At 43.6% G+C, this 25,938-nt stretch overlaps 1 protein-coding gene across 1 annotated transcript in view; it reads right to left on the bottom strand.

Moving 5' to 3' along the window:
- LOC124556492 (ETS-related transcription factor Elf-1-like) overlaps window positions 1–25,938 on the bottom strand; it is a 157,689-nt gene that overhangs the window by 5,175 nt on the left and 126,576 nt on the right. The window contains exon 3 of the mRNA XM_047130449.1: window positions 12,054–12,205. Coding sequence (XP_046986405.1) covers window positions 12,054–12,205 — 152 coding nt within the window. The remainder of the gene's footprint in view (window positions 1–12,053; window positions 12,206–25,938) is intronic.

The following is a 25,938-nucleotide window of genomic DNA, read 5'->3' as shown; positions in this document are numbered from 1 at the left end:
GGAACCACGTTAACTTTGCCTGGTGTGCCATACCAAAGATTGTCATCAGTCTGGATCAACTAACTGTCTCGTAAAGTTGAGTTCCGTTCTTAACATTGTGCTAGATGCACATTTTATACCGCTAAAAGAAAGCTGTCAGAGTGACAGCTCCAGCGCCTAAAATGATGAATTCATTGTCGTTGGTAAAAATAAAATTCTTCAAGTGTAGATATCTGTGGGAACACACTTCAAAGCTGTTGCTAGTAAAGGAGCTCTCCTGGCCCGGATGTATTACTGCCTCATCATTAAGGAGGCCCGACACGACTCGTGGCTGCCAGCTAACTTGGAAGCTAGCACACAGCTCGCCATAATGGCGCCAGCCCAAACGAAGCGTAACAAGCCAGCTAAGAGTCCACTGCCTTATTACCGAGGAGCGCGGCTACGAAATAAACTTACCACTCACGCAATAATCAACTTCTATCTCTTCATTAGAAGGCTGCGTAGCGACTTGGAAGCGACCCCTGGGTAAACCTAAAGAATGCAAGGTGTGGGAGATTTGGAATTTTTATCTTCACTTTAAGCTTATTTATATCAACATTTTTACGGTTTTTTCTGTGTCTGTTTAAGTTAGAAGCAGAGCTAAAGATTTGCGTCATACAACTTTCGCACGTATAGACAGTAACAGGACACGCAAAGTGTGGTGTCACCGCCAGACACCACACTTGCTAGGTGGTAGTTTTAAATCGGCCGCGGTCCGCTAGTATACGACGGACCCCGTGTCGCCACTGTCAGTAATTGCAGACCGAGCGCCGCCACACGGCAGGTCTAGAGAGACTTACTAGCACTCGGCCCAGTTGTACAGCCGACTTTGCTAGGAAAGGTTCACTGAGAATTACGCTCTCATTTGCCGAGACGATAGTTAGCATAGCCTTCAGCTAAGTCAATTGCTACGACCTAGCAAGGCGCCAGTTATCCTTTGCTATGTATCTAATGAAGCATGTACAGTAACAAGACCAATGTTCACCAATTGTGGATTAAAGTTAAGTATTCCAGCAGCTACATACTTTTCTTTATAGCATTCATTACGTATCCTGTTTCAGACCTCACGCCAGCCTGCGTGAGTTAAACGCATGCCTTTCGGTTACCCGTCGCTGTGGACTGGCTGTCTTGCCAGTCCACAACATTTTTGGCGACGACGATTTAACGGTCGTATTGCTCTAATTTACTTGTGTCATGGCTTCGCCACAATCTCCAGATGTACTGTCCGAATTTTATCGCTTGCAGAATCAGCAGACGCAGGCGTTATTGGATGCCCTTGGACAGCTCGTTCAGGGTCAACGTGCAATGCAAAACGATGCGGCAGCCGCCGCTTCACCGCTACCGCAGCCACAACACTCAGTTGCACCACCGTTTCGGCATTTTGATGCGGCGATGGAAAGCTGGACGGAGTGGTCACGCCAATTTGGATTTCATCTCGCCGCCTACAGAATTCAAGGTAACGAGCGGCAGCCTCATTTATTTGCGTGTGTAGGGGTGCAGACGTACCGTGTGATAGTGAAATTATTTCCCCGACGTGACGTAGCAACTCTGTCCTACGAAGAAATTTTGTCTGCTTTAGATGCCTATTTCAAGGAATCAGTTAATGTAGTTGCAAAACGGTATACGTTCTTTCGTACAAAACGTACGGCCGGTCAGACTAATAGGGCGTGGGTTGCAACATTGCAAGGCCTTACAAGGGATTATGCTTTTGAGTGTGAATGTGGACTCCCTTATTCAGATACTATGGTACGTGATGCAATTGCACAGAACGTTTCTGATGATCCTATACGGGAGCAAATTTTGAAACCAGTCAATCCCTCCCTTCAACAAGTGATAGACATATTGGATAGGCAAGACACACTTGACTTTGCTCAGGAATCATTTGAAACTTCGCCAGCTGTGTGTCACGTTAACCGGCCCGCCGGGCGAGCTGCACGGAACTGTAAACAGCCCTCGCGCTCGTCCACGCAGCTGCCGCCCAGCTATCCACCACGTGTCCCGCGGCAGCAAGCAAATGCAGTGCTCAAATCATGCATGCGGTGTGCTACTAGACATTCGCGTGAGAATTGCCTGTCACGCCAAGCTATTTGCTTTTTCTGTAATAAAAACGGACATGTTCAGAGTGTTTGCCAGAAAAAGCTCAGATCGGACACTCACAACCATTCCAGGCCCTTTGCTTCGCGCCGGAATCGAACCTTGATGTCTTTGTGGCATCCGCCGCATCAGGTTCCTGTGCAGCGGCAGACTCCTGCTTTTGCTCCAGGCGACGTTGTATTCTATCGCAACTATCGCGGTTCACGGCGTTGGCTCGCAGGGCGCATTCTTCGCTGCCTCGGCCGCGCGATGTATTTGGTTTTGGGGGCCTCTGGTGAGGTGCGTCGGCATCTCAATCAGCTGCGCCTCTGTCGTCGCCTGGGTTCTGCCGCTCCCCGTCTGCTTTCAGCGACGGTGCCGTCCGGTCAGCGCCCTGGGGACCCATCTACTGTCTCGCCTCATCCCCAGGTGTTACCGACGCTGCCTTCCATTTTGCCCCATGGCGACGCGCCACCGCCGCCGCCGCCGCCGCCGCCGCCGCCGCCTGTTCTCCCGCCGGCGCCGCCCGCAGTGGACGCGTCGCTGCAGCCGCCAAGCGCCTCCCTGGGTCACACGCCGCCGATCGCTTCCCGTGACCAGATGTCCCCCGCCATGGAAATCTTGCCCGCTCCGGACCACATGGCGTCTTCGCGCGTCGGGTACCCCGATGCAATGGAGGTCGACTCTTCGGCCCCTCCTGTCTCTCTACGGGCGCATACACCGCATGTTGACGTGCACCCTGGACTAGGTTTTCAGGCGTTTCCTAGCTCCCCTCAGACCAAATGGCAGGGTGCGGGTGGCACAGCCTCGCCTGTTGTTAGGCTCCCCACCTCATCGCATACGTCAACATGGGGTCCTCCCCATGGCGGGCGAAAGCCTTATACCACGACCATTCGCCGATTTGCGGGGGAGGAATGTGGTGTCACCGCCAGACACCACACTTGCTAGGTGGTAGTTTTAAATCGGCCGCGATCCGCTAGTATACGACGGACCCGCGTGTCGCCACTGTCAGTAATTGCAGACCGAGCGCCACCACACGGCAGGTCTGGAGAGACTTACTAGCACTCGGCCCAGTTGTACAGCCGACTTTGCTAGGAAAGGTTCACTGAGAATTACGCTCTCATTTGCCGAGACGATAGTTAGCATAGCCTTCAGCTAAGTCAATTGCTACGACCTAGCAAGGCGCCAGTTATCCTTTGCTATGTATCTAATGAAGCATGTACAGTAACAAGACCAATGTTCACCAATTGTGGATTAAAGTTAAGTATTCCAGCAGCTACATACTTTTCTTTATAGCATTCATTACGTATCCTGTTTCAGACCTCACGCCAGCCTGCGTGAGTTAAACGCGTGCCTTTCGGTTACCCGTCACTGTGGATTGGCTGTCTTGCCAGTCCACAACACAAAGCACGTCGTGTTCAACTTTAGTAGGGTCGTGAAAATCCTTCGTTGAGATATCCTCTCGATGTATCACTAAATGACTTCTGTGAAGCCACAGAACTTTTATAAAGAAGTACTTAAATACTGTATCCGAGCGAGTTGGCGATTGTTAGGACACTGGACTCACACCAAATTCCTGGTCAGCCATCTGTATTTAGGTTTTCCGTGGCTTCCATAGACCATTTAAGGCAAATGCCAGAACAGTTCCTTTAAAAAGGACACGGTCGATATCGTCCCCAATCGGAGCTTGCGTTCCGTCTCTCATAATCCTGTCGTAGACGAGACATTAAACCCTAATCTTGCTTTTTGAAATATGGTAGAGCAAAGTGAAAATTAACATTTCTAAAGATCCAACAAAGAAAGATAAAATTTGCATGCAGCATTTGGGAAGGTCAGTGAAGATAGTAATTCATAGCGCCATGCATTCGACGGAGTATGATCCTCTTATTGAACATGGAAATGCTGGACTCATAGCAACAATAATTGACTTCAGAATGAGATCTTTACTCAGCAGTGGAGTGTGTGCTGATATGAAACTTCCTGGCAGATTAAAACTGTGTGCCGGACCGAGACTCGAACTCGGGTGCTTTGCCTTTCGCCGGCAAGGGCTCTACCAACTTTGTTTGTTTTTTTTTTTTTCTTCTAATCTCATTTTGTTCGTTTTTGTTCGTTGTATCTGGTCGGGGCGGACGTCGCAAGACGCCCGTTTCAGTTCGTCGTTGATCCATTAACTCAGTTTTTTACTACAGAGGGCAGCTAACTCTCTGACTGACCACGCTGAGGTACCGTGCCGGCTCCCAACTGAGCTACCCAAGCACGACTCATGACCCGTTCTCACAGCTTCAGTTCTGCCAGTACCTCGCCTCTTACCTTCCAAACTTCACAGAAGCCCTTAAGCGAACCATGCAGAACTGGCAGAACTGGCAGAACTGAAGCTGTGAGGACGGGTTGTGAGTCGTGCTTGGGTAGCTCAGTTGGTAGAACACTTGCCGGCGAAAGGCAAAGGTCCCGAGTTCGAGTCTCGGTGGGGCACGCAGTTTTAATCTGCTAGGAAGTTTCAGTAATTGACTTTCTGTAAGAGTGATCTGTTGATACAAGGGTGCGAGGTGAGGGGTGGCGGCACTAGACAGTCCTTCTGAAGAATTGCCCAATACACGACGTGAATGGTCGGTGAGTACAAATACTGCCACTGTTGCTCTGAGGAAACTGCGTATGCTCGTCGACCTGTTTTGGGACGTCAGTAGTATACTGACCAATGCCTTGACTGCCTTAGCGGACCAGTAGCCATCGCTGATCGCACGCAGCCACATCACCTATTAGGCTCAATGTGGCATTCCCAGTGTCAATAGAATCAGATATAGTTTATTGTAAGTTCAGCTACGGACTAAGACACCACTATGCCAGAGTTCCTGTCACATCTACCTTATCATGTCACTCTGCGACGATATAGTAATATACGAAAATGTAAAAAAGAATGATGTAACGTTGTATTCAATGGTGATTATTTGCTTGATCTGCATCTACCAAAAAATAGGCAAACAGTGGAGTGTATGAAATATGAACACAAGGAACCAACAACGAGTAAAACGGTTGTGGTGAATGATGGTCCTCAATGACAGTACACCCCTGATATATTGCTTGTGGCAGCACCGAACATTGTAAGACACATTCAGAATGTCATGTAATACATTTTGTTGACATCTATAAACGACTCGATAAAGGCCGTGCTCTTGCTTAGAAAATAATCCAACAAACAGTCCAAAATTGTCCTTAATTTTCTAGGCAGTGACGTTCACCAGATCTGTTGCCCAATAAGCACTTGTGGGCGAGAAGTAATGGGACGACACGTGGTCTGAACTGTTTTACCGGCAACAGTTAGTGACTGGTTACGACAAAAGTTGGAAGTAGTGTGGAACGTTTTCATTCCAGATGACATGATCGCCTCCATACATCAGTATATATGGCTAGAAGAGACTATAGAAGCTCTTGAAATTGTTGTCCAAGACAATCTGTCCATTGGTGAATTACTCAGCGATTATGATAATATACCGTTTATAGCCTGTATGATATGTGAAAAAAATTCATTTGTGTGGGGTTATGGATTCAGAGTGTCTGTTTTTAATTTTTTACATGTGTATACCTATAAGTTTAGTGTGTTATTACTCTTGGATCCTATTTATAATTGCAGATAAAACACGGTCATGTTTATTACTAGCTGCTACCTGCAGCTGTTCTCATTTATTAGTGGTTTTGTTATGATGGGTGATAGTGAGTAAGCAAGCTGTTGTATGTGCAATAGTGTTAGCTGCACTCTCGTTTCTGTCTGTTTTGTTAAGCAAAGCTATCGATGTATCCCCATCCCCGTGCCATGCCGCTCCACGGCTGCCATGCACGATGCGGCGAAATGCGTAGCGTCACTGCCGAGTGGTGCAAGCAGAGGGGCGTGCCAGGAGCGCGCATCTATCCATTGCGCTACTGAAGTAACTATGCATCATACAACGTGGACATTATGCAACAAATTTAATAATTTTTTGAAATAGTTTATGTTCAGTGATATAAAAAAAGATGTTCGATCTCCTACTTCACACTCTTAGGGTTCGAATGTTTTTTTCTTCTTTCTTACTTTCTAAGGACCCTATGTTATTCCTCAGGGTTCAAACTGCCTCCGTAACAAATTTCATCGAAATCAGTTCAGCAGCTTAGTTGTGAAAAAACGATGTGGTATACCAATTACTTTGCATTTAGTAATACACTACTGGCCATTAAAATTGTTACACCACGAAGATGACGTGCTACAGGCGCGAAATTTAACCGACAGGAAGAAGATGCACACATGCACTTACAACCCTGGGGCAGTCTTTATAATCACGTTTAGAATCAAAGTTCCAAAATCACTTTTCGCATCGGCTCAATGTGTACTATGCAAGTCCCTCCCGCCGGAGGTTCGAGTCCTCCCTCGGGCATGGGTGTGTGTGCTGTTCTTAGTATATGTTAGTTTAAGTTAGTTTAAGTAGTGTGTAAGTCTAGGGACTGACGGCCTTAGCAGTTTGGTCCCTTACGAACTCACACACATTTGAATATTTTACTACGCAAGGCACAAGACAAACATCCACACAATAGTCTGACTTCTTCCATACTTTCGCGAGCATGCCTAAAGTTACTGCAACTGAGCGAGGCTGTGCAATGCTTAGCGCACTGGACTCGCATTCGGGAGGGTGACGGTTCAAATCCGTGTCCTGATTTAGGTTTTTCGTGATTACTCTTAATCACTCGAGGCAAATGCCGAGATAGTTTGTTCAAATGTGTGTGAAATCTTATGGGATTTAACTACTAAGGTCATCAGTCCCCAAGCTTACACACTACTTAACCTAAATTACCCTGAGGACAAACACACACACCTATGCCCGAGGGAGGACTCGAACCTCCGCCAGGACCAGCCCCGGGATAGTTTCTTTGAAAAGACACGGCCGATTTCCTTAAAGCGATAAAGCCATAAACTTAAAGCTAACCGAGCTTGAGCTCCGTCTCTAATGATTCCGTTGTCGACGGGACGTTAAAGCCTTAAGCCGTCGGCACACGGAGCGTGCATCCGAACTTTGAGCGTTGAGCGTGCCGAGTTTCTGACGTCATAGCGTGGAATAGCACGCTCGGGAGTCTTTCCGAACGTGCAGAGCAATATCTGGCATGGCAGATATTCTGAACGTGAGTCTGAGTGTTGGCCAATGAGATGGCACATCGCCAACTACGTCACACGCACGCCGTCTCCCTTCAGTACAGAGTTGTGAGGCGCCATATTTGCATTCATTTCAAACCTATATGTATATATGCCGTTTCTGAGCACCAGCAAATTGAGAATCACTGGAAAACCCGTTGTTAGTTGTGAGATTCGTTCCAATAAAATAATGAGAAACATCATATTAATGGCAAAAGAATTATTGTAACGTGCGTATTATGAAAGTAGGCTATTTGAAGAGCAGACTCTTGTTGGTTTAGCGTAATGTGTAGCGTATCTGTTCGGTAATGAGTGAATGCTGAAGCGGTGGTTCCCGTCGTTACCCATCCAAATTTTTTTCCCTAACATTCGCGTTTTTATTTAGTTCTTATACTTTATTATTAGTTTAATATAAGTATATACTATAATATTTGATGTTATGTAAATATAAGTTCACCTTTTTTTGAGGGGTGACATTGTTCGATTGGCTTAATTACAGGACAGCTTGCGCTACTTGTATAAAGATATTTTGCTCGTTTTTCTTTTACGCCTCGTAATTCACATGTTGCAAAGATTCTGCTACTGGGTAGGAACAGTGATCAAGTAAGACTGACCTTGGGGTTTTACCAAAATGTGGGAATGATGAAATAATGTTTATCTTATGCGGAGAAGTATTCCAAATTTGTACCGCACTGTTTGTAATGGAACTTTTGTAAGCCTGTGTCCTTACAGATTGAACATAGTACTTTCCTTTCCATGGACGATGGAGGAAATGTGCGTTTTAATAGAATTTTACGCGCGCCCGTTGAGTAAACGAACTAGAAACATCCCTCAAACTGCCGCTGGAGTGCGTTGCGATCGCGTATACGACGTTGGGGCCCACGTACCGTACGCACAAGTCGCATCGTTCCTGAGCGTTCAGCAGCACGTTGAACTTGGCACGCTCAACGTTAACGTTCGACAGCACGGTCCGTGTGCCGACGTTATTAGTCTTCCTCCCTTCCTTCCTCCCTTCACTGTATTTACGTCGCACAGTTGTGACTGACTTTCATTTGTCGAAACGGAGAACGCAAAGCACCTTTTGTTGTTGTAGTGTTATCACCATCTCGACTCGAAGTAAATTGGATAATAACTGAGCGAGTCCGCAGCTGGTGGTCGTTCGGTAGCATTCTCGCTTCCCACGCTCCGGTTCCCGGGTTCGATTCCCGGCGGGGTCAGGGATTTTCTCTGCCTCGTGATGACTGGGTGTTGTGTGATGTCCTTGGGTTAGTTAGGTTTAAGTAGTTCTAAGTTCTAGGGGACTGATGACCATAGATGTTAAGCCCCAAAGTGCTCAGAGCCATTTTATTTGAATGGGCGAGCGAACGAGTGAGCTCACTACAACGCCGAGGCTCATACTAGCAACCACACGAACACGCAGCTTACAACTGGTACCAAGGTAAATTCTTAGTTGCTATGCGTAAGCTGAAATTCGCCCCAAAATTTTTGTCTTCATTCATGTAGAACATATGGTCTTGCGAATTCGAATGAATCTTTTTGAAATAGCCTGCATAGTTATTATTTTATTCATAGCTCTTATTTTTTCAGTAACTGTAGTATATACAGGGTGTTCGGAAATTCCCGTTGCTAACTTTTAGAGAGGAGCGAGTACACAATATAGGGTGTATCGAAAAGGACTTTACAACTCTGAAAACTCATAGTTATGTATTCATTTCACCTACAAACATGGTTTAGGTGTCATTTTATGGCAAAATACATCAACTATTTTGCCACATACCCAAACAGTTTGAAAGTGACTTCCATTGGTTGACACTCATCTCATCTGAAGTCGATTTCTTGTCAAACTCACTGCAGCATCTCAGGCGTGACTTGTTTAGTTGCGAGGTTGATTCTTGTACTGCGCTCTGACAGAAAAGCCAGTAAGGGTGGAACAACCAAGGTGTTCTTGAGGATTCCTCGAAAGAAAAAGTTAACAGGTAGGCGGTTGGGGCCATGCAATTGGCGCATCTCGGCGCATTCACTTACATGGAAAGCAGACATTTTGGATATCCTAGAAGTCTTACCAAACAGTCAAACCTTACATTTTCCTTCAAGATGACACCCTTACTTAGTATGTAGGTCGTATGAATAAGCTTTTTTTTTTTAAAAAAAAAAGACACCCTATGTTTTGAATAGGAACCCCTGTTAGTTAGTTTGTGTAACGCGTCCACTACTGTTGCGGGAAAGAGACCTGGTATGCAGTAGGGTAGTGCGATCGCCGGATTGCTTCTTGTGGGGTCGCATGTCGCATGCAAAGTTTAATTTATGAGACTTCTTTAGAGACAGAGGAAGATCTGCTGGCACGAGTTCTGGCCGCTGCACTAGAGACAACAGGTGGGATAGTGAGTGAGTGCCAGCACATGCTTCGTAGGTACAATGTCTGAAAACGTTGGTGGTCGCAACAGCGAGCTACTGTTGTAATGTATCAGTACTGTTCTATACGTACAGTACGTTGAATTTTTTTTTTTTGAATGAAGTAAAAACATAATGTTTTAAGTGTTAACACAAACAAATATGCTAAAGTGAAAATGGATCCTTTCGAATTGTTACTTAATAATTGTACTCCGTCACGTCTAATGTATTTCCTCGAGCAGAAGTGGATGAGTAAACAACTGTACTGAAACAGTCGTAGAATGGATTGGTTGGTTTTGAGGAAGGAGACCAGACAGCGAGGTCATCGGTCTCATTGGATTGGGAAAGGACGGGGAAGGAAGTCGGCCGTGCCCTTTTAAAGGAACCATCCCGGCATTTGCCTGGAGTGATTTAGGGAAATCACGGAAAACCTAAATCAGGATGGCCGGACGCGGGATTGAACCGTCGTCCTCCCGAATGCGAGTCCAGTGTCTAACCACTGCGCCACCTCGCTCGGTCCGTAGAATGGAAACGGTACTTTCCCGGACGTGGATTCCTATTCAAAATATTACGTGCTCACTCCACTCTAAAAGTTTTAGAACTTTGTAACGGGAATTTCAGTATATCCTATATTTCAGAATAAAATTCAGTAGTCAGTTACACAGATATTTATATTTCGCTTTTCAGTTTTCAACAAATTGATTTGTCATCTTAAAAATCCTACAAAATTAGGGATACTTTAAATCACCAGACATTGGTTATACATTTATGCAAAGTGTAAGAAGCATGCTGCAGAAACTTATTTAGTATTTGTTTAGCAGATGTCAATATCTGTTTCCCAGAAGCATAATTCCATGACCTGACCGAAACTGTACATATTGTACTTGATTACTTTAAACACAGATTGACAGATTGATAATTTACACTAAATGAATCACGTCTGTGTAAATGTCAAGCTGTTGTGGCAGCGAGGAACACATATAAAACCATATAAAAAGTATAACTAAAGTGTGTAAGGAAGTTATATGTAATACATTTGAAAAACATGGCATCTCTTTTAAAATGTAAAAATTAGCCCATTCCTTTTAGGTATTAGAGATATGTGCCGTGTTTTCTAAATTTATTATATATAGCTTCCTTGTATACCTCAGCTATACTTTTTATATGCTTTTATATATGTTCCCTGCTGCTTACACAACAGCTTGATGTGATTCATTTGCTGCAAATTACCAGCTTCTCAATCTGTGTTTACAATAATCACAGACAGTATGTTCAGTTTTGGGTATGATATGGCGTCATGCTTCTGTGGAAGATATATCGACGTCTGCTAAACCAATACACACTTTTTATACTCTGTATAAATGTGTGCAAAGGTCTAATTATTTATAATACTCCTAATCTTGTAGGCTTCTGACCGTGGTAAATAACTTGTTGAAATCGGGAAAGCGAAATAAAACTGGCTATTGAATCTTATTCTGAAGCCTTGTGTAATTACTTATGCTTACTCTAATTTTCGCGTCTTCGTGCATTTGTTCTGAAGAATAATATCGATCTCACTTTTACATTCTATAAGATAGCATGTGTCACGCTGTGTAAACAACTAGTAGAAAATTTTGGAGCAAAAATATTTAAAATATCATAATAAACCGAAATAGAAATATTTTAATTCATAGCCTCCGCTAAAGAAAACCGTATTCATTATCCTGTTGCTAGCACTCGTATTAGAAACTGAGTGGTAATCGTGAAAGTGTCAGAGGGACAAAAACGTATGTTGCAGAACGGGGAAACTTTCATCTTTGTGGACGGGAGTGGATCTGTCCAGTGCTACTCCCAGAAATTAGTCTAATGGTTCAAATGGCTCTGAGCACTATGGGACTTAACTGCTGTGGTCATCAGTCCCCTAGAACTTAGAACTACTTAAACCTAACTAACCTAAGGACATCACACACATCCATGCCCGAGGCAGGATTCGAACCTGCGACCGTAGCGTCGCGCGTTTCCAGACTGTAGCGCCTAGAACCGCTCGGCCACTCCGGCCTGCAGAAATTAGTCTAAAATATTTACTAGAATTTACACACATTCTCTACTTTTACGCGAACGGGATATACTATAACTATATCCTTTAGTTTACATGTTTTGCAGACATAAGAATAAAATACGTATAAAACTTATTTGACAACGATAGGTTTCGTCCATTAAGTGTTTCTTTCAAGAGTTTCTTGTATGCAATGAGTACATTTTGGTAAACACTGATATATTTTCCGTTGAGTTGACTTGTCTAGCATATTCTTTACTATATTTGTATTGATTTTATTTTTGCCTGCAAAGAGGAGCGGTTAACTGTTTGTGATCACCTTTTTTCTATGATATTACAATTACTTGCAGTACAGCGTGCATTACGTATAAGTACTCAACTTACTGGCGACTGCTGGATTGCCTGTAAATGCACTAAAGCCAGCGGCTCCGTAGTAGAAACTTCCAGTAAACAGCGGTGTCTTCTGGAGGCTTTCCATTTTTACTCGGAACGGTATCTTGTTCTCCATCTTCACAATTTCAGGAAAAGATACAAATCTGAAACAGATAATACATTTTAGCCCCGACTGCAAAAGGAAGTTTGAGTAATATATGTCTCTCTAATGTCTTTTTTAACGAGCAAAAAACTTTCACACCAAGGTCTGTGTTACAAATTTCTACACTTGTACACATACACGTAACAGATTTTATTCGGCTTTTGAGGTTTTATTTTTATCACAGAATTGGCTTTTGTGTATATATATTCTCTCCAATGAAGAGTCAGTAACATTTTCTATAAAAAAAATCTGTACAAGTATTACTGATTCAGGACGCCAGTGAACAGTTATCTATGTTGGTTGGCATGAAACATTGCGCGTGCTTCCACTTTCCGTACTCGAATTTCGGTGTTTCAGTATGTGGTGTTCACATATTCGTAAGCTGGGTTGCCTATCTTCAAGTGTATGAACATTTTCTCGGCCAGTTTTATTTTGCCCGTCCTGTACATGTAGTGCTCTGCAGCTCACAAATATTGAAAATATGTAGTTGTTATATACTGCATACATAGATGTAATATGCCCAAATGAGTGTATTTTTATTTTGTTTTATTTTATTGACGGAGTAATATCGGGTATATGACCATTTACAGCGAAATATTACAAATATGAATTTTTTAGCACACGCAGAAGACATTCATAAGAAGATTGCCATGTTCATATGCCTAGATAATTACATGTATATTATCAGTAAATATCTACGACTCAACTACAATAATGTGCGTTGTAGTCGTGCTCGGTTACAATTGCGCCTTCCCGCTGTGGTACCACACTGTTAATATTTTGTGCATATCTTGTGACCAGTCTTGCTTTATGTAGCGGGCTAACCTCCAGCTTCTACAGTGTGCAGTAAAACGTCGCTGTCCTGCTTCTTGTGACGTACACTCGCAGAAAATGAGAAATGAACACCACTAGAGATGTGACATAGAAGCACGATATTGTGGGGCACTGGCCGAGGACGCCTGAGGCTATGATTCAGAATGCCGTGGTGTGAACGGTAGAAGAACAAGGTACTATGCTTGAAAGCAATGAGCAAAAAAATAAATGTACTTGACTTACCGAAAGAGTGGCCTGTTTGTTTCGAGCGTCGTGCTGGATCAGTCAGCACTGTAGGAAGGTGTGTATACTCATCGACCTGATCCCAGAGAGCGTAGGGGTACAGATTCTCTCGGTCACAGCATGCTACTAGCAAGGCAATTAAGGACTGATGTAGATATCAGAGTATTACGTAGGACTATCAGGAACTTCTTGCCGGAAGCTCACTGTGAGAACAGGTATCGCTAGTTAGGTTTCCATTCTGATTTCGTCTCAGCGCAGCCACCTTTCAGTGTTTTTTTTTTTATTTTTTTATTTCTTTTACATGTCAAGTTCCGTAGGACCAAATTGAGGAGAAAATCTCCAAGGTCATGGAACGTGTTAGTACATGAACTTACAACATAAAAGTAATAACAGATAAAAATAAATGTTCATGAACCTGAAAGAAAATCAGTCCATACGTTCAAGCAAACGCTATCAGCAATACAATGAGAATCAGCTTAATTTTTCGAGGAACTCCTCGACAGAATAGAAAGAGTGACTCATGAGGAAACCCTCCAGTTTCGATTTGAATGCACGTGGATTACTGCTAAGATTTTTGAATTCGAGTGGCAGCTTATTGAAAATGGATGCAGCAGTATACTGCACAGCTTTTTGCACAAGAGTTAAGGAAGTCCGATCAAAATGCACGTTTGATTTCTGACGAGTATTAACCGAGTGAAAACTGCTTATTGTTGGAAATAAACTAATATTGGTAACAAGAAACGACAATAAGGAATATACATATTGAGAAGCCAATGTCAAAATACCCAGACTTGTGAACAGAGGTCGACAAGAGGTTCGTGAACTCACACCACTTATTGCCCGAACCGCCCGTTTCTGAGCCAAAAATATCCTTCTAGAATGGGAAGAGTTACCCCAAAACATAATACCATACGACATAAGTGAATGAAAATAACCAAAGTAGACTAATTTACGTGTCGAAGTATCACTCACTTTCGACACCGTTCGAATAGTGAAAATGGCAGTATTAAGTCTTTAAACAAGATCCTGAACGTGGGCTTTCCACGACAGCTTACTATCTATATGAACACCTAGGAATTTGAACTGTTCAGTTTCACTAATCATATGCCCGTTCTGTGAGATTAAAACGTCAGGTTTTGTTGAATTGTGTGTTAGAAACTGTAAAAACTGAGTCTTACTGTGATTTAACGTTAGTTTATTTTCTACAAGCCATGAACTGAGGTCATGTACTGCACTACTTGAAACCGTGTCAATGTTTCACACAACATCCTTTACTATCAAGCTAGTGTCATCAGCAAACAGAAATATTTTAGAGTTACCCATAATACTAGAGGGCATATCATTTATATAAATAAAGAACAGGAGCGGCCCCAACACTGATCCCTGGGCCACCCCCCACTTGACAGTACCCCACTCAGATCCCACATCACAGCCGTTATCAACATTGTGAATAATGACCTTTTGCTGCCTGTTGCTAAAGAAAGAGGTGAACCAATTGTGAACTACTACCCTTATTCCGTAATGGTCCAACTTCTGGAGCAATATTGTGAGATCAACACAGTCAAATGCCTTTGTTAAATCAAGAAATACGCCAAGCGTTCGAAACTTTTTATTTAGCCCATCCAGTACCTCACAGAGAAAAGAGAATATAGCATTTTCAGTTGTCAAACGACTTCTAAAGCCGAACTGTACATTTGATAGCAAATCGTGTGATATAAAATGATCAATTAACCTTACATACACAGCCTTTTCGATAACTTTTGCAAACACTGATGGCATAGAAATAGGTCTAAAATTATCTACATTATCCCTTTCTCCCTTTTTATAAAGTGGCTTTACTACTGAATACTTTAATCGCTCAGGAAACTGACCATACCTAAAGGAAAAATTATAAATATGGCTAAATACAGGGCTAACATGTGCAGCACAGTACTTTAATATTTTACTAGACACTCCATCATAACCATGAGAGTCCTTAGTCTTCAGTGATTTACTTATTGACTCAATCTCCCTCTTGTCTGTATCACAGAGGAGTATTTCAGACGTCAATCTCGGAAAGGCATTTACTAAGAGATTTATATGATTTCCTGTAGAAGCTAAATTTTTATTTAATTCAGCAGCAATGCTCAGAAAATGGTTGTTAAATACTGTATATATATCTGATTTATCAGTAACAGAAATATTATTACTGCGAACTGAGTTTATATCATGAACCTTGTGCTGCTGACCAGACACTTCCTTCACAACTGACCATATGGCCTTAATTTTATCCTGTGAATTAGCTATTCTATTTGCATACCACATACTTTTTGCCTTGCTAATAACATTTTTAAGCACCTTACAATACTGTTTGTAATGGGCTACTGTAGCTTGATTGTGACTACTTCTAACATTTTGATATAATTCCCGCTTTGTTCTACATGATATCCTTATCCCACTAGTCAGCCAACCGGGCTGTCCATTACTGCTAGTACCCCGTTTAGAATGTTCTAATGGAAAGCAACTCTCAAAGAGCATGAGAAATGTGTTATAGAAAGCATTGTATTTATCGGCACTATAAACATCTTGCCACTCTTGTTCCTTGGCAAGTTTTGAAAAACTCTCTATTGCTGTTGGATTAACTTGCCCACGTAGTTTGTAATTAAATACGACATTGGTTTGAGTACAAAAACCTTTTAGTGTTAAAATTTGTGCATCATGGTCTCGAAGGCCATTCACCCTTTTACTAACAGAATGCCCATCTAGTAATGAAGAATGAATTAAAATATTGTCTATGACTGTGCTACTGTTCTCCTGCACCCTAGTTGGAAAAAACACAGTTTGCATCAGATCATATGAACTTAGGAGATCTACCAACATCCTTTTTCTCGCACAATCATGTACAAAATTAATATTGAAGTCACCACATATAACTACTGTCTGGTACTTCCTACAAAGTGAATCAAGAACCCTCTCTAGCTTAAACAAAAATGCTCTGAAGTCGGAGTTAGGGGACCTATAAACAACAGCAATTAGAAGTTTAGTTTCACTAAATTCAACTAATGCTGCACAACTTTAAAATATCTGTTCAGTGCAGTGTCGTGATACGTCTATGGACTCAAATGAAATAGTTTTTTACGTACAGAGCCACTCCCCCACCCCGCAAGGAACTCCTTGAGAAACCGCCAGCTAATCCGTAGCCTGGTAAAGGAAGCCTCTGAATTACCAAATTATTTAAGTGGTGCTCTGATATACCAATAATTTCAGAGTTAACATCTATCAGCAGTTCACTAACTTTATCTCTAATACCTCTTATATTTTGATGAAATATACTAATTCCTTCTCTACTTGGAAACATTACATCCCCTGGAGGTGAGCCCTTAGTTAGAGGCACTTCCTTTAAGCAGGTATACCTTTCAGCTGACTTCAGTCTCAAAAAGGTGTAGCTCTAACACAAACTACTACAGGAATTTTTCCATGAGTGATACCCACCACCCACTACACTGTCACCTGTAAGCTTAGCCAGCCTCCCCTTCCCATACCTATTGAGGTGCAGGCCATGCCTAGTGAAACCCCATCTACTGATAGACCCAACTGGCACCACTGAGATGTGATCCATGCCCTCCGCCATCAGTGCCCTCCCCAGCCCCACATAAACGCGCCTAACAGCCGCATTAAGGTGAGGCCGATCATGACGCTGAAACAGTTGCACGAAATGCACATTAGTGCCACCAGTTTGAGTAGCTATCTTAACCAAGTCACCAATGACATCATATTCCCCGTCCCTATCGAGACTGTTCCCTGCTTCATCCACTATCACTACCTGATCCTCTTTCGTAAAATTCTTACATAACTCCCCTATGCTTTCAGTCACCTGAGCCAACCCTGCACTAGGCTTCACAATGATGGTGACCTGGTACTCACGCCCCAACACTTCCTGCAACTGCTGGCCCACACCTCTACCGTGGGAACTACCTAGCAGCAGAACCTTCTTTCTGCTAGACTTTGCAACTAACCTAGGCCTCCTAATTGCTGAGGACTGCTGCAAGTTACCCACATCTACGGCTACACGAAGCTCCTCTCCACTCAACTCTGACAGTTGGTCGTATCTATTGCATGTATGCAAAGTAAAACTGTCTGAATACCTTCTCTTCCTAGCTACCTTCTTGCCAACTGCCAGTTCTCATTGCCCACCACCCTTCACCGTCCTCAACCTATCTAGTTCCTCCTTTGCGCATTGTAACTGCACCTGAAGGGCACAGATCTTACGCTCCTGCTCCTTTATTAACTTGTTTCTACTATAGATTCTACATTCCCAGGAGAGGATCTCCCTAAAATGACCACTGGCTTCCCCACTGCATTCCCCCCAATGAAAATACTTTGAACAAATCCCACACCGTAATCCACTACTCACAAACCTACGACAGAGCCCACACTTTTCACTCATGGTAAAATTTTACAGTTACTGAAAAAAACTATACGTCTACGTTACCAAAGATCAGTTACACCAGTAGAACTATTTAAGAACTAACAATAATGGCCTCGAAATTCTCTGCCTACTAAGAAAGCAGCTATTTGTGTTAATCCTACTACAACACAGCCGATACCAATACCAGCAAAACTTCACAAAATTATTAGCTAAAACCAAAAAATTAAAACGACCACTGTAACATTAAGCGAAGTTAAAACACTAAATGAAAATTTTACTGAAGTATTTCACTAGAAAGAATAATAAACGTCAGTTGAAAACTAAAGCACGAAATTTACTAAACGACTTCAACACACTGAAAACTCTATAAAACACAGCGAACGAACGATTACAAAAGTTTATTAAGTCGTTATTTCGCCACAAACGGCACGCAACACCGCTGAAATCTATTAAATTTAATAACTGTATTACAGAGCACAAATAAGTTTGTCAGTACTTAGCTTATAACCGCTACAGCTCCAGTGCACGCCGCAAAATGTAAACACACTCAAACTACAAATAGAAAATACTACAGGCCTGGTTGTATCATGAGCCATAGCGTACAAATACCGTAATTGGTATTTTTGGTGATCATTTACTGAACAATACGAGATGCATACAGAATATAAACAAGCCAGTTTAGTCGACATTCCTACACAGGGAGATGTGCTATACAGCCAGGTAATGGCTGTGGGCATGCAATGTGCGTAACCCAACACGATCACTAGATCTGTCCGCAACTGAGCAAATGTCTATCATAATGGAAAGCCTTCTGTGACGCATCTTAGTAGACGAAGTGCTCTGAATAATTTCTCTATAGTCCTGGCTAGTTTTATACACCATTCGTATTGCATCGAGTGTCCACATATCCTTCGATGCTCCTTCCTTTCATAGAAAAAAGGTCACAATGTTCGGTCACTCAGCACGTATCTACTCAGCTAACTAAGTAACTCGACAAATTCACATAACGTAAAGTATTCGCAATACTGGTTTGCGAATATGGACAACCATCAGCTGTATAAAAGAATGACGACAGTGAAAAGTTGTTCCACACCGGGACTTGAACCCGGATTTCCCGCTTATCGCGAGATGTCACCTTACCTTTCTCTGCTATTGGTCCGGGCGAACGTCATACGACGCCTGTTCTAGGCTGATCGTTGAACATTTCACTCAGCTTTTTTTTTATTACAGAGGGCAGGCCGGCCGAAGTGGCCGTGCGGTTAAAGGCGCTGCAGTCTGGAACCGCAAGACCGCTACGGTCGCAGGTTCGAATCCTGCCTCGGGCATGGATGTTTGTGATGTCCTTAGGTTAGTTAGGTTTAACTAGTTCTAAGTTCTAGGGGACTGATGACCTCAGATGTTAAGTCCCATAGTGCTCAGAGCCATTTGAACCATTTTGAACAGAGGGCAGCCAGCCCTGTGACCAAACACGCTCACCTACCTTGGCGGCATACCATTAGGCTATCCGAGCATGGCTCACGGCCAGACCCAAACTTTCGAATGTCGTCAGCCATGTGGGAGAGTTAGCTGCATTCCGTAAACAGCTAGAAGCTGCGTTGGCTACCGTCGACAAGCTTCTAGCTAATGCTCAAAGTTGTGGTGACGTCGGGGCGCCAATGACGAGGCCTGCGACACCTTTGGTGCGCTGGAAACCCTGGTGACCAGGACGTCGCTACGGCTTCTGATACGCAACATCTGACCGGTCCGTCCTCAATCCAGAGTGGGCGACAGACAGTGGTGGGTTCGCGGGTTACTGGGCGGAAGATGAATGAAGGAGCAGGCCGTTCGGCTGGCTCCCTACGTCTTACGAACACTTACGAGGTGCTACCCAGTGTTGACGATAACTCTGAGACAGCACGGGATGCCTCTGCTTTTGGGCCAGCTGTCGATTTTCCTGCCCAGTCCGGACAAGTACAGAGGATGAGTATGCCTGTCATTGGGAGCTCCAATGTTAGATGGGCGATGGAGCCCCTCAGGGAGATAGCAGGCATGGCGGGAAAGAATTCCAGTGTGCATTCGGTATGTTTGCCGGGAGGTCTCATTCGTGATGTGGCAGAGGCCCTGCCGGTGGAAATCGAACTCACTAGGTGCAACCGGTTGCATGTAGTGGCACATGTCGGCACGAATGACGCCAGCTGCTTGGTTTCTGAGACCATCCTCGGCTCCTTTCGGCGGTTGGCTGATTTGGTGAAGGCAACTAACAACGCACGCAGGTTGCAGGCTAGCTGTCTATTTGTAGCATCGTACCCAAGGTTGATCGCGGTCCTCTTGTTTGGAGCAGAATGGAAGGTCTAAACCAGAGGCTCAGACGACTCTGCGACGGTATTGGATGCGAATTTATCGACCTCCGCTATCGGGTGCAGAATTGTAGGGTTCTCCTTAATAGGTCGGGCGTGCACAACACGCATAAAGCGGCTACTGGGGTACCGGAGTACGTGTGGCGTGCACATGATTTTTTTTTTTTAGCTTAGAGAAACGCTCCCTTGGGATCAAAGACGATTTGCCTGTTAAATCAGCCACAGTGACCTCAGAGAATTTTGGTTCTCGCAGATCAGAGATAGAAAAGATTAATATGAAGATTAATATGATTTTAGTAAACTGCAGGAGCAGTCAAGGAAAGGTTCCAGAGTTAGTATCGCTTACTGAAGGTTATAATGCACAGACAGTATTGGAAACAGAAAGCTGGTTGAAACAAGACGTCAATGACAACGAAATCCTAAGTTCAGACTGGAATGTTTATCGTAAGGATAGGTTAGCCGCCAATGGTGGCAGCATGCTTACCGCAGTAAAAAACTCGATAAAATCTAGCGAGGTTATCACGGATTCCGAATGTGAATTAATTTGGGAGAAACTGAGTGTCAAAGAACGGTCAAAAATGGTTATCGGATGCTTTTATAGACCACTTGGGTCAGGATTTGTAGTTGTAGAGCGCTTCAGACAGGACTTGCAGAATATAATTAGTAATTTTCCTGATCATGCCGTTGTAATAGGAGGTGACTTCAAATTACCAGGCATCGATTGGGAGTGTTATGCCATCAAAACTAGTGTCAGAGACAGGGATTCGTGTGGCATTGTTCTGGATGTATTGTCCGAAAATTACCTTGAGCAGATAGTTAGATAACCAACTCGTGATGGTAACGTCTTAGACCTCCTGGCAACAAACAGACATGAATTTATCGAATCGAAGGAAGGTATCATTAATCATAAGGCAGTGGCAGCATCTATGACGACAGGTCCTACAAGGAATGGTAAGGAAGGTAGGAAGATATATTTGCTCAGCAAGGGTGACAGTATACAAATTTCAGAATATCTCAGCAGTCAGCTGAGGACGAAGATGTGGAGGACAAATGGAAAAAATTCAAAGGCATCGTTCAATATGTCCTAGACAAGTATGTTTCGAGTAAGGTTTTAAGGGATGGAAACGATCCACCGTGGTTTAATAGCCGTGTTAGAGAAGCGCTACATTGAAAAAGAGCACTTCATCTCAGATTCAAGAGAAGTAAAAACCTAGCTGAGAAACAAAAGCCGAACGAAGCGAAAATGAGCGTAAGGAGAGCAATGAGAGAAGCGTTCAATGATTTTGAATGTAAGACGTTGTAAACCGACCTGAGTAAAACCCATAAGAGATTTTGGTCATATGTAAAATCAGTAGTTGGGTCAAAATCATCTATTCATTCTCTCAGCGACCCCACCGGCACCGAAGCGGAATATAACAGAACGCCGAAATACTGAATTCGGTCCTCCGAAGTTGTTTCACCGCGGAAGATCGTAGAACTGTCCCTTCTTTCAATCGTCGTGCGACCGTCGACACGGCAGGTAATGAGATAACCGATCGCGGAATTGAAAAGCAGCTACAATCGTTTAGTAATGGAAATGCGTCAGGATCAAATGACATACCTATAAGATTCTATAAAGATTATGCGAAAGAACTTGCTCCCCTTCTAGCAGTAATTTATCGTAGATCGCTTGAGCATCGAAAGGTAGCTAACGACTGGAAAAATGCGCAGGTCATTCCCGTTTTTAAGAAAGGCCGTAAGACAGACCCACACACCAATCTGTTGTAGAATTATGGAACACGTTTTATGCTCGAGAATTATGATGTTTTTGGAAAATGAACATCTTCTCTATAAAAATCAACATGGATTCCGCAAACAGAGATCCTGCGAAAGACAGCGCGCTCTGTTCCTCCATGAGATCCACAGCGCAGTGGAAAACGGCGCTCAAGTTGATGCCGTGTTTCTACATTTCAGTGAGGCATTTGACACCCTTCCGCATTGCCGTTCAATGAAAAAAAAAGAGCTTATAGAGTATCGGAGCAGACTTGCAATTGGATTCAAAACTTTCTTGCAGACAGAACTCAACGCGTCGCTCTTAACAGAACAAAATCGACAGATATAAAGGTAATATCCGCAGTACCACAGTGAAGTGTGATAGGACCGTTGCTGTTTACAGAATATATAAATGATCTAGTAGAAAGCGTCGGACGCTTTTTATGGCTATTCCCATACGATGCGGTTGTCTACACCAAAGTAGCAACACCAGAAGAAAGTGAGAATTTGCAGAACGACCTGCAGAGAATTTATGATTGGTGCAGGATCTGGCATTTGATCCTGAACGTAAATAAATGTAACATATTGGGCATACATAGTAAAAGAAATCCGCTACTGTACAGCTACACTATTGATGACAAACAGCGTCTGCCGTAAAATATCTAGGCGTAACTATTCAGAGCGACCTTGAGTGGAATGACCACATAAAACAGATAGTGGGAAAAGCAGACACCAGACTCAGATTCATCGGAAGAATCTTAAGGAAATGTAGCTCATCCACGAAAGAAGTGGCTTATAAGGCGCTTGTTCGCCCGATTCTTGAGTATTGTTAATCTACGTGGGATCCCTATCAGATAGGACTGATGGATGGGATAGAGAAGATCCAACTAAGAGCGACGCAATTCATCACGGGATCGTTTAGCTAGCGAGAGAGCGTTACGGAGATGCTAAACATACTCAACTGGCAGACGTTACAAGAGAGGCGTTGTGCATCACGGAGAGATTTAATATTGAAATTTCGGGACAGCACTTTTCAGGAGTCGAACAACATATTACTTCCCCCCACATACATCTCGCGTATTGACCACGAGGAGAAAATTCGAGAAATTAGAGCCAATACAGAGGTTTACCGACAATCATTCTTCCCACCCACTATTCACGGGTGGAACAGGGTTGGAGGGGTCAACAGTGGTACCGAAAGTACCCTCCGCCACACACCATTAGGTGGCTTGCGGAGTATGATGTAGATGTAGATGTAGATGTGGATGTGTCTACAACCTGAACTCGTACATTCATAATATATGTTCCAATACAGGGGAGACATTTTACTTAAAAGCCACTTTCCCGGTGTCAGCGGGTGAATATGATATTATAGTGCCTGTGTTGTTCACAAGTAAGATGCGCCGTACTTCTGAACAACACAGCCACTGCAATATCATATCGGACTCATATAACCGTTTCTAAGCACAAACTCTTCATTTTCAGCAGGCCATGATACGCGTGATGTAGCCGATGGAGGAAGCTACCAAATCCGTTGTTATGTTAGAAGGGTCACGTTTATTCTTGTTTATGTAGCGCGCTTGTCATTATTTGTATGGTAGACTTAAGCAAGCCTTCAATGAGAACTGCGTACGATATGTGGCGTAAGCTGGAAAAGAATACAAAATGTTATGGAAGTACTGTAACCATGCAGTAATGGGTACTGGGTTTCGGAAAATAACGCATGAACCAGAAAGAATTTATGGGTATCAGACATTTCAAATCGGAGGTCATTACGCTTAAGATCTTTTCTGTTGGCTCAGCAACTATTTTAAGATGGCATTTTATTTGCGATAGTTTTCCCAGACGTCATAAGCCAGACCATTATTACCACCGACCTACTATCGATATAAACTCGTCCTCACCTGACGAGGAATGACTGCTAGTCAAACACACGCACGGTGCATGTAATATTAGTGAGCGTGCTGTCCGCGGGTAGAATGGGGAAGGCGCGCAATCTATATGAGTTTGACCGAGGGCAAATAGTGATGGCCTGGAGGCTCGGTACGAGCATTTCGGCAACTGCACGACTTGTCGGGTGTTCGAGGAGTGCTGTGGTGAGTGTCTACAACACGTGGCGAAACGAAGATAAAACCACGTACAGACGTCATGGGGTTGGGCGACCACCCCTCATCACAGATATCAGACGTAGTAGATTGGCCAGACTGGTAAAACAGGACAGGCGGTGAACTGTGGCGGAACTAACATCAGACTTTAATGATGGGCAGAGTACAAGTGTGTCTGAACACACAGTTCACCGAACACTCCTAACGATGGGTCTGCGCAGCAGACACATGCATGTCCAACGTTAACACCACGACATCGGTAACTACGACTGAAATGGGCACATGACCATCGGCTGTGGACGTTGGCGCAGTGGCAGAGTGTTGTATGGTCTGATGATTCCCGACAACTTCATCATGCCGATGGGAGGGCGCGAATCCATCATCTTCCAGGGAAACAGCTCCTTGACACCTGTACTGCGGGACAGAGAGTTGGTGGCACCAGCTCAATTATGCTCTGGGGAGCATTCACGTGCACATTCATGAGTCCAATGGAGCTCGTGATGTATCGTACTCTGGTTGCAGGCCACGTACACCCGTTCATAACGATCATGTTTCCCGACGGCAGTGACATTTTTCAACAAGATAATGCTCCATGTCACAAGGCCAGGATTGTGATGGGGTGGTTCGAGGAACACAGTGGTGAATTCCAGTTGATGTGCTGGCCCCCCAACTCGTCAAATCTGAAGCCGATCGAATACATCTGGGATGTGATTGAACGTGACGTCAGAGCTCATAGGTCCCTCCGCGGAATTTACGGGAATTAGGTGACTTGTGTGTGCAGGTGTGCCAGCTCCCTCCAGCGACCTACCAAGGCCTGATTTCTTCTATGTCACGACGCGTCGCCGCTGTTATCCTTGCCAGAGGTGGACATACCAGCTATTAGGTCGGTGGTCATAATATTCTGGCTGATCAGTGTAAATTCTTTTTAATTTGTTGTACTCCTTAAAATACATTGTGTATCATAATTAATCATAAAGCATTCACTTGAAGGTACAAGATGCTAGAAGGTAAAAGTCTTAATAAAAACGGGCTCTAAGAGATATGAATACTTCTCCATCTTCGATACTGTGAAACAAATCTCGTCTACAGCAAGCTCTCTGCTTTCCACGTTTTGAGAGGTGATAGTATGGACCAAAAAAAGAAAAAATAGTCCAGTAAACATGGGCTCTAGAGTGCATAACTCGGGAACTGTGAGAAGCTGAACACGTATTCATCTTCGCTACTGTGAAACACATCTCTTCTACTGAATAGACCCGCCCGGGTAACCACGCGTGTTAACGCGACCGCTTCCGAGACGGGGAGGTATGCTGGCCCTGGATCAAATCCGCCTGGCGGATAAACGACGAAGGGTCGGTGTGTTGACCAGCCTGGATGTGGTTTATAGGTAGTTTCCGACATCCCTCTAGGTGAATACCGGGCTGGTTTCCATGTTCCTCCTGAGATACACGCTACGAAAACATTTAGAATTGGGCCCACTGCTTCTGTCCTGGGGAGTGAATAGCAGACTGATGAAATTAGCTGTTTTGTTTCTTTAAACTTTTTCTCAGCATCAGCGTCTACTGAACAAGTAGGTATGCACTTTAGAGCCCATGTATTCTGGACATTTTCTTCATATTTGGTCCATAACACCTCCTCCCAAAATATGGAAAGCAAAGAGCTTGCAGTAGAAGAGATTTGCGTCTTAGAGATCCCCCGTCCCTCCAGACAGTCGGCGAGGGTGAGAGAGAGAGCGACAGAGAGAGAGGAGAAACTCGGTATAAACACAATTTTTACTTACGAGCAGCACGTAAATCTTGAGTTTAAAATGCGCAGAAAGCCTGTAAGTATCTAAACGTAAGAGTGTCTTGTTGTGTTATGCTGAAGGCATAGATGGTTCTTGTTTCTTTTTTGTCAGAATAACCGATAAAAGTACAATAAAACATTACGTCGTTTGTCTTTTCGTGATATCATAGCAGATAAGTGAGCTATTGTGTGGGTTTTAGTAAGTAAAGTTAAATCTTTTACTTTACAAAAAAATTGTAGATTCCTAGGGCTGCGTTCTGGCTAACACATCCAGGTATTTTCGATAAGTATTTGA

The sequence above is a fragment of the Schistocerca americana genome, chromosome X, assembly GCF_021461395.2.
Source record: "Schistocerca americana isolate TAMUIC-IGC-003095 chromosome X, iqSchAmer2.1, whole genome shotgun sequence".
NCBI classification, from domain to species: Eukaryota; Metazoa; Arthropoda; class Insecta; order Orthoptera; family Acrididae; genus Schistocerca; species Schistocerca americana.
This window is presented reverse-complemented; position numbering and strand designations above follow the sequence as displayed.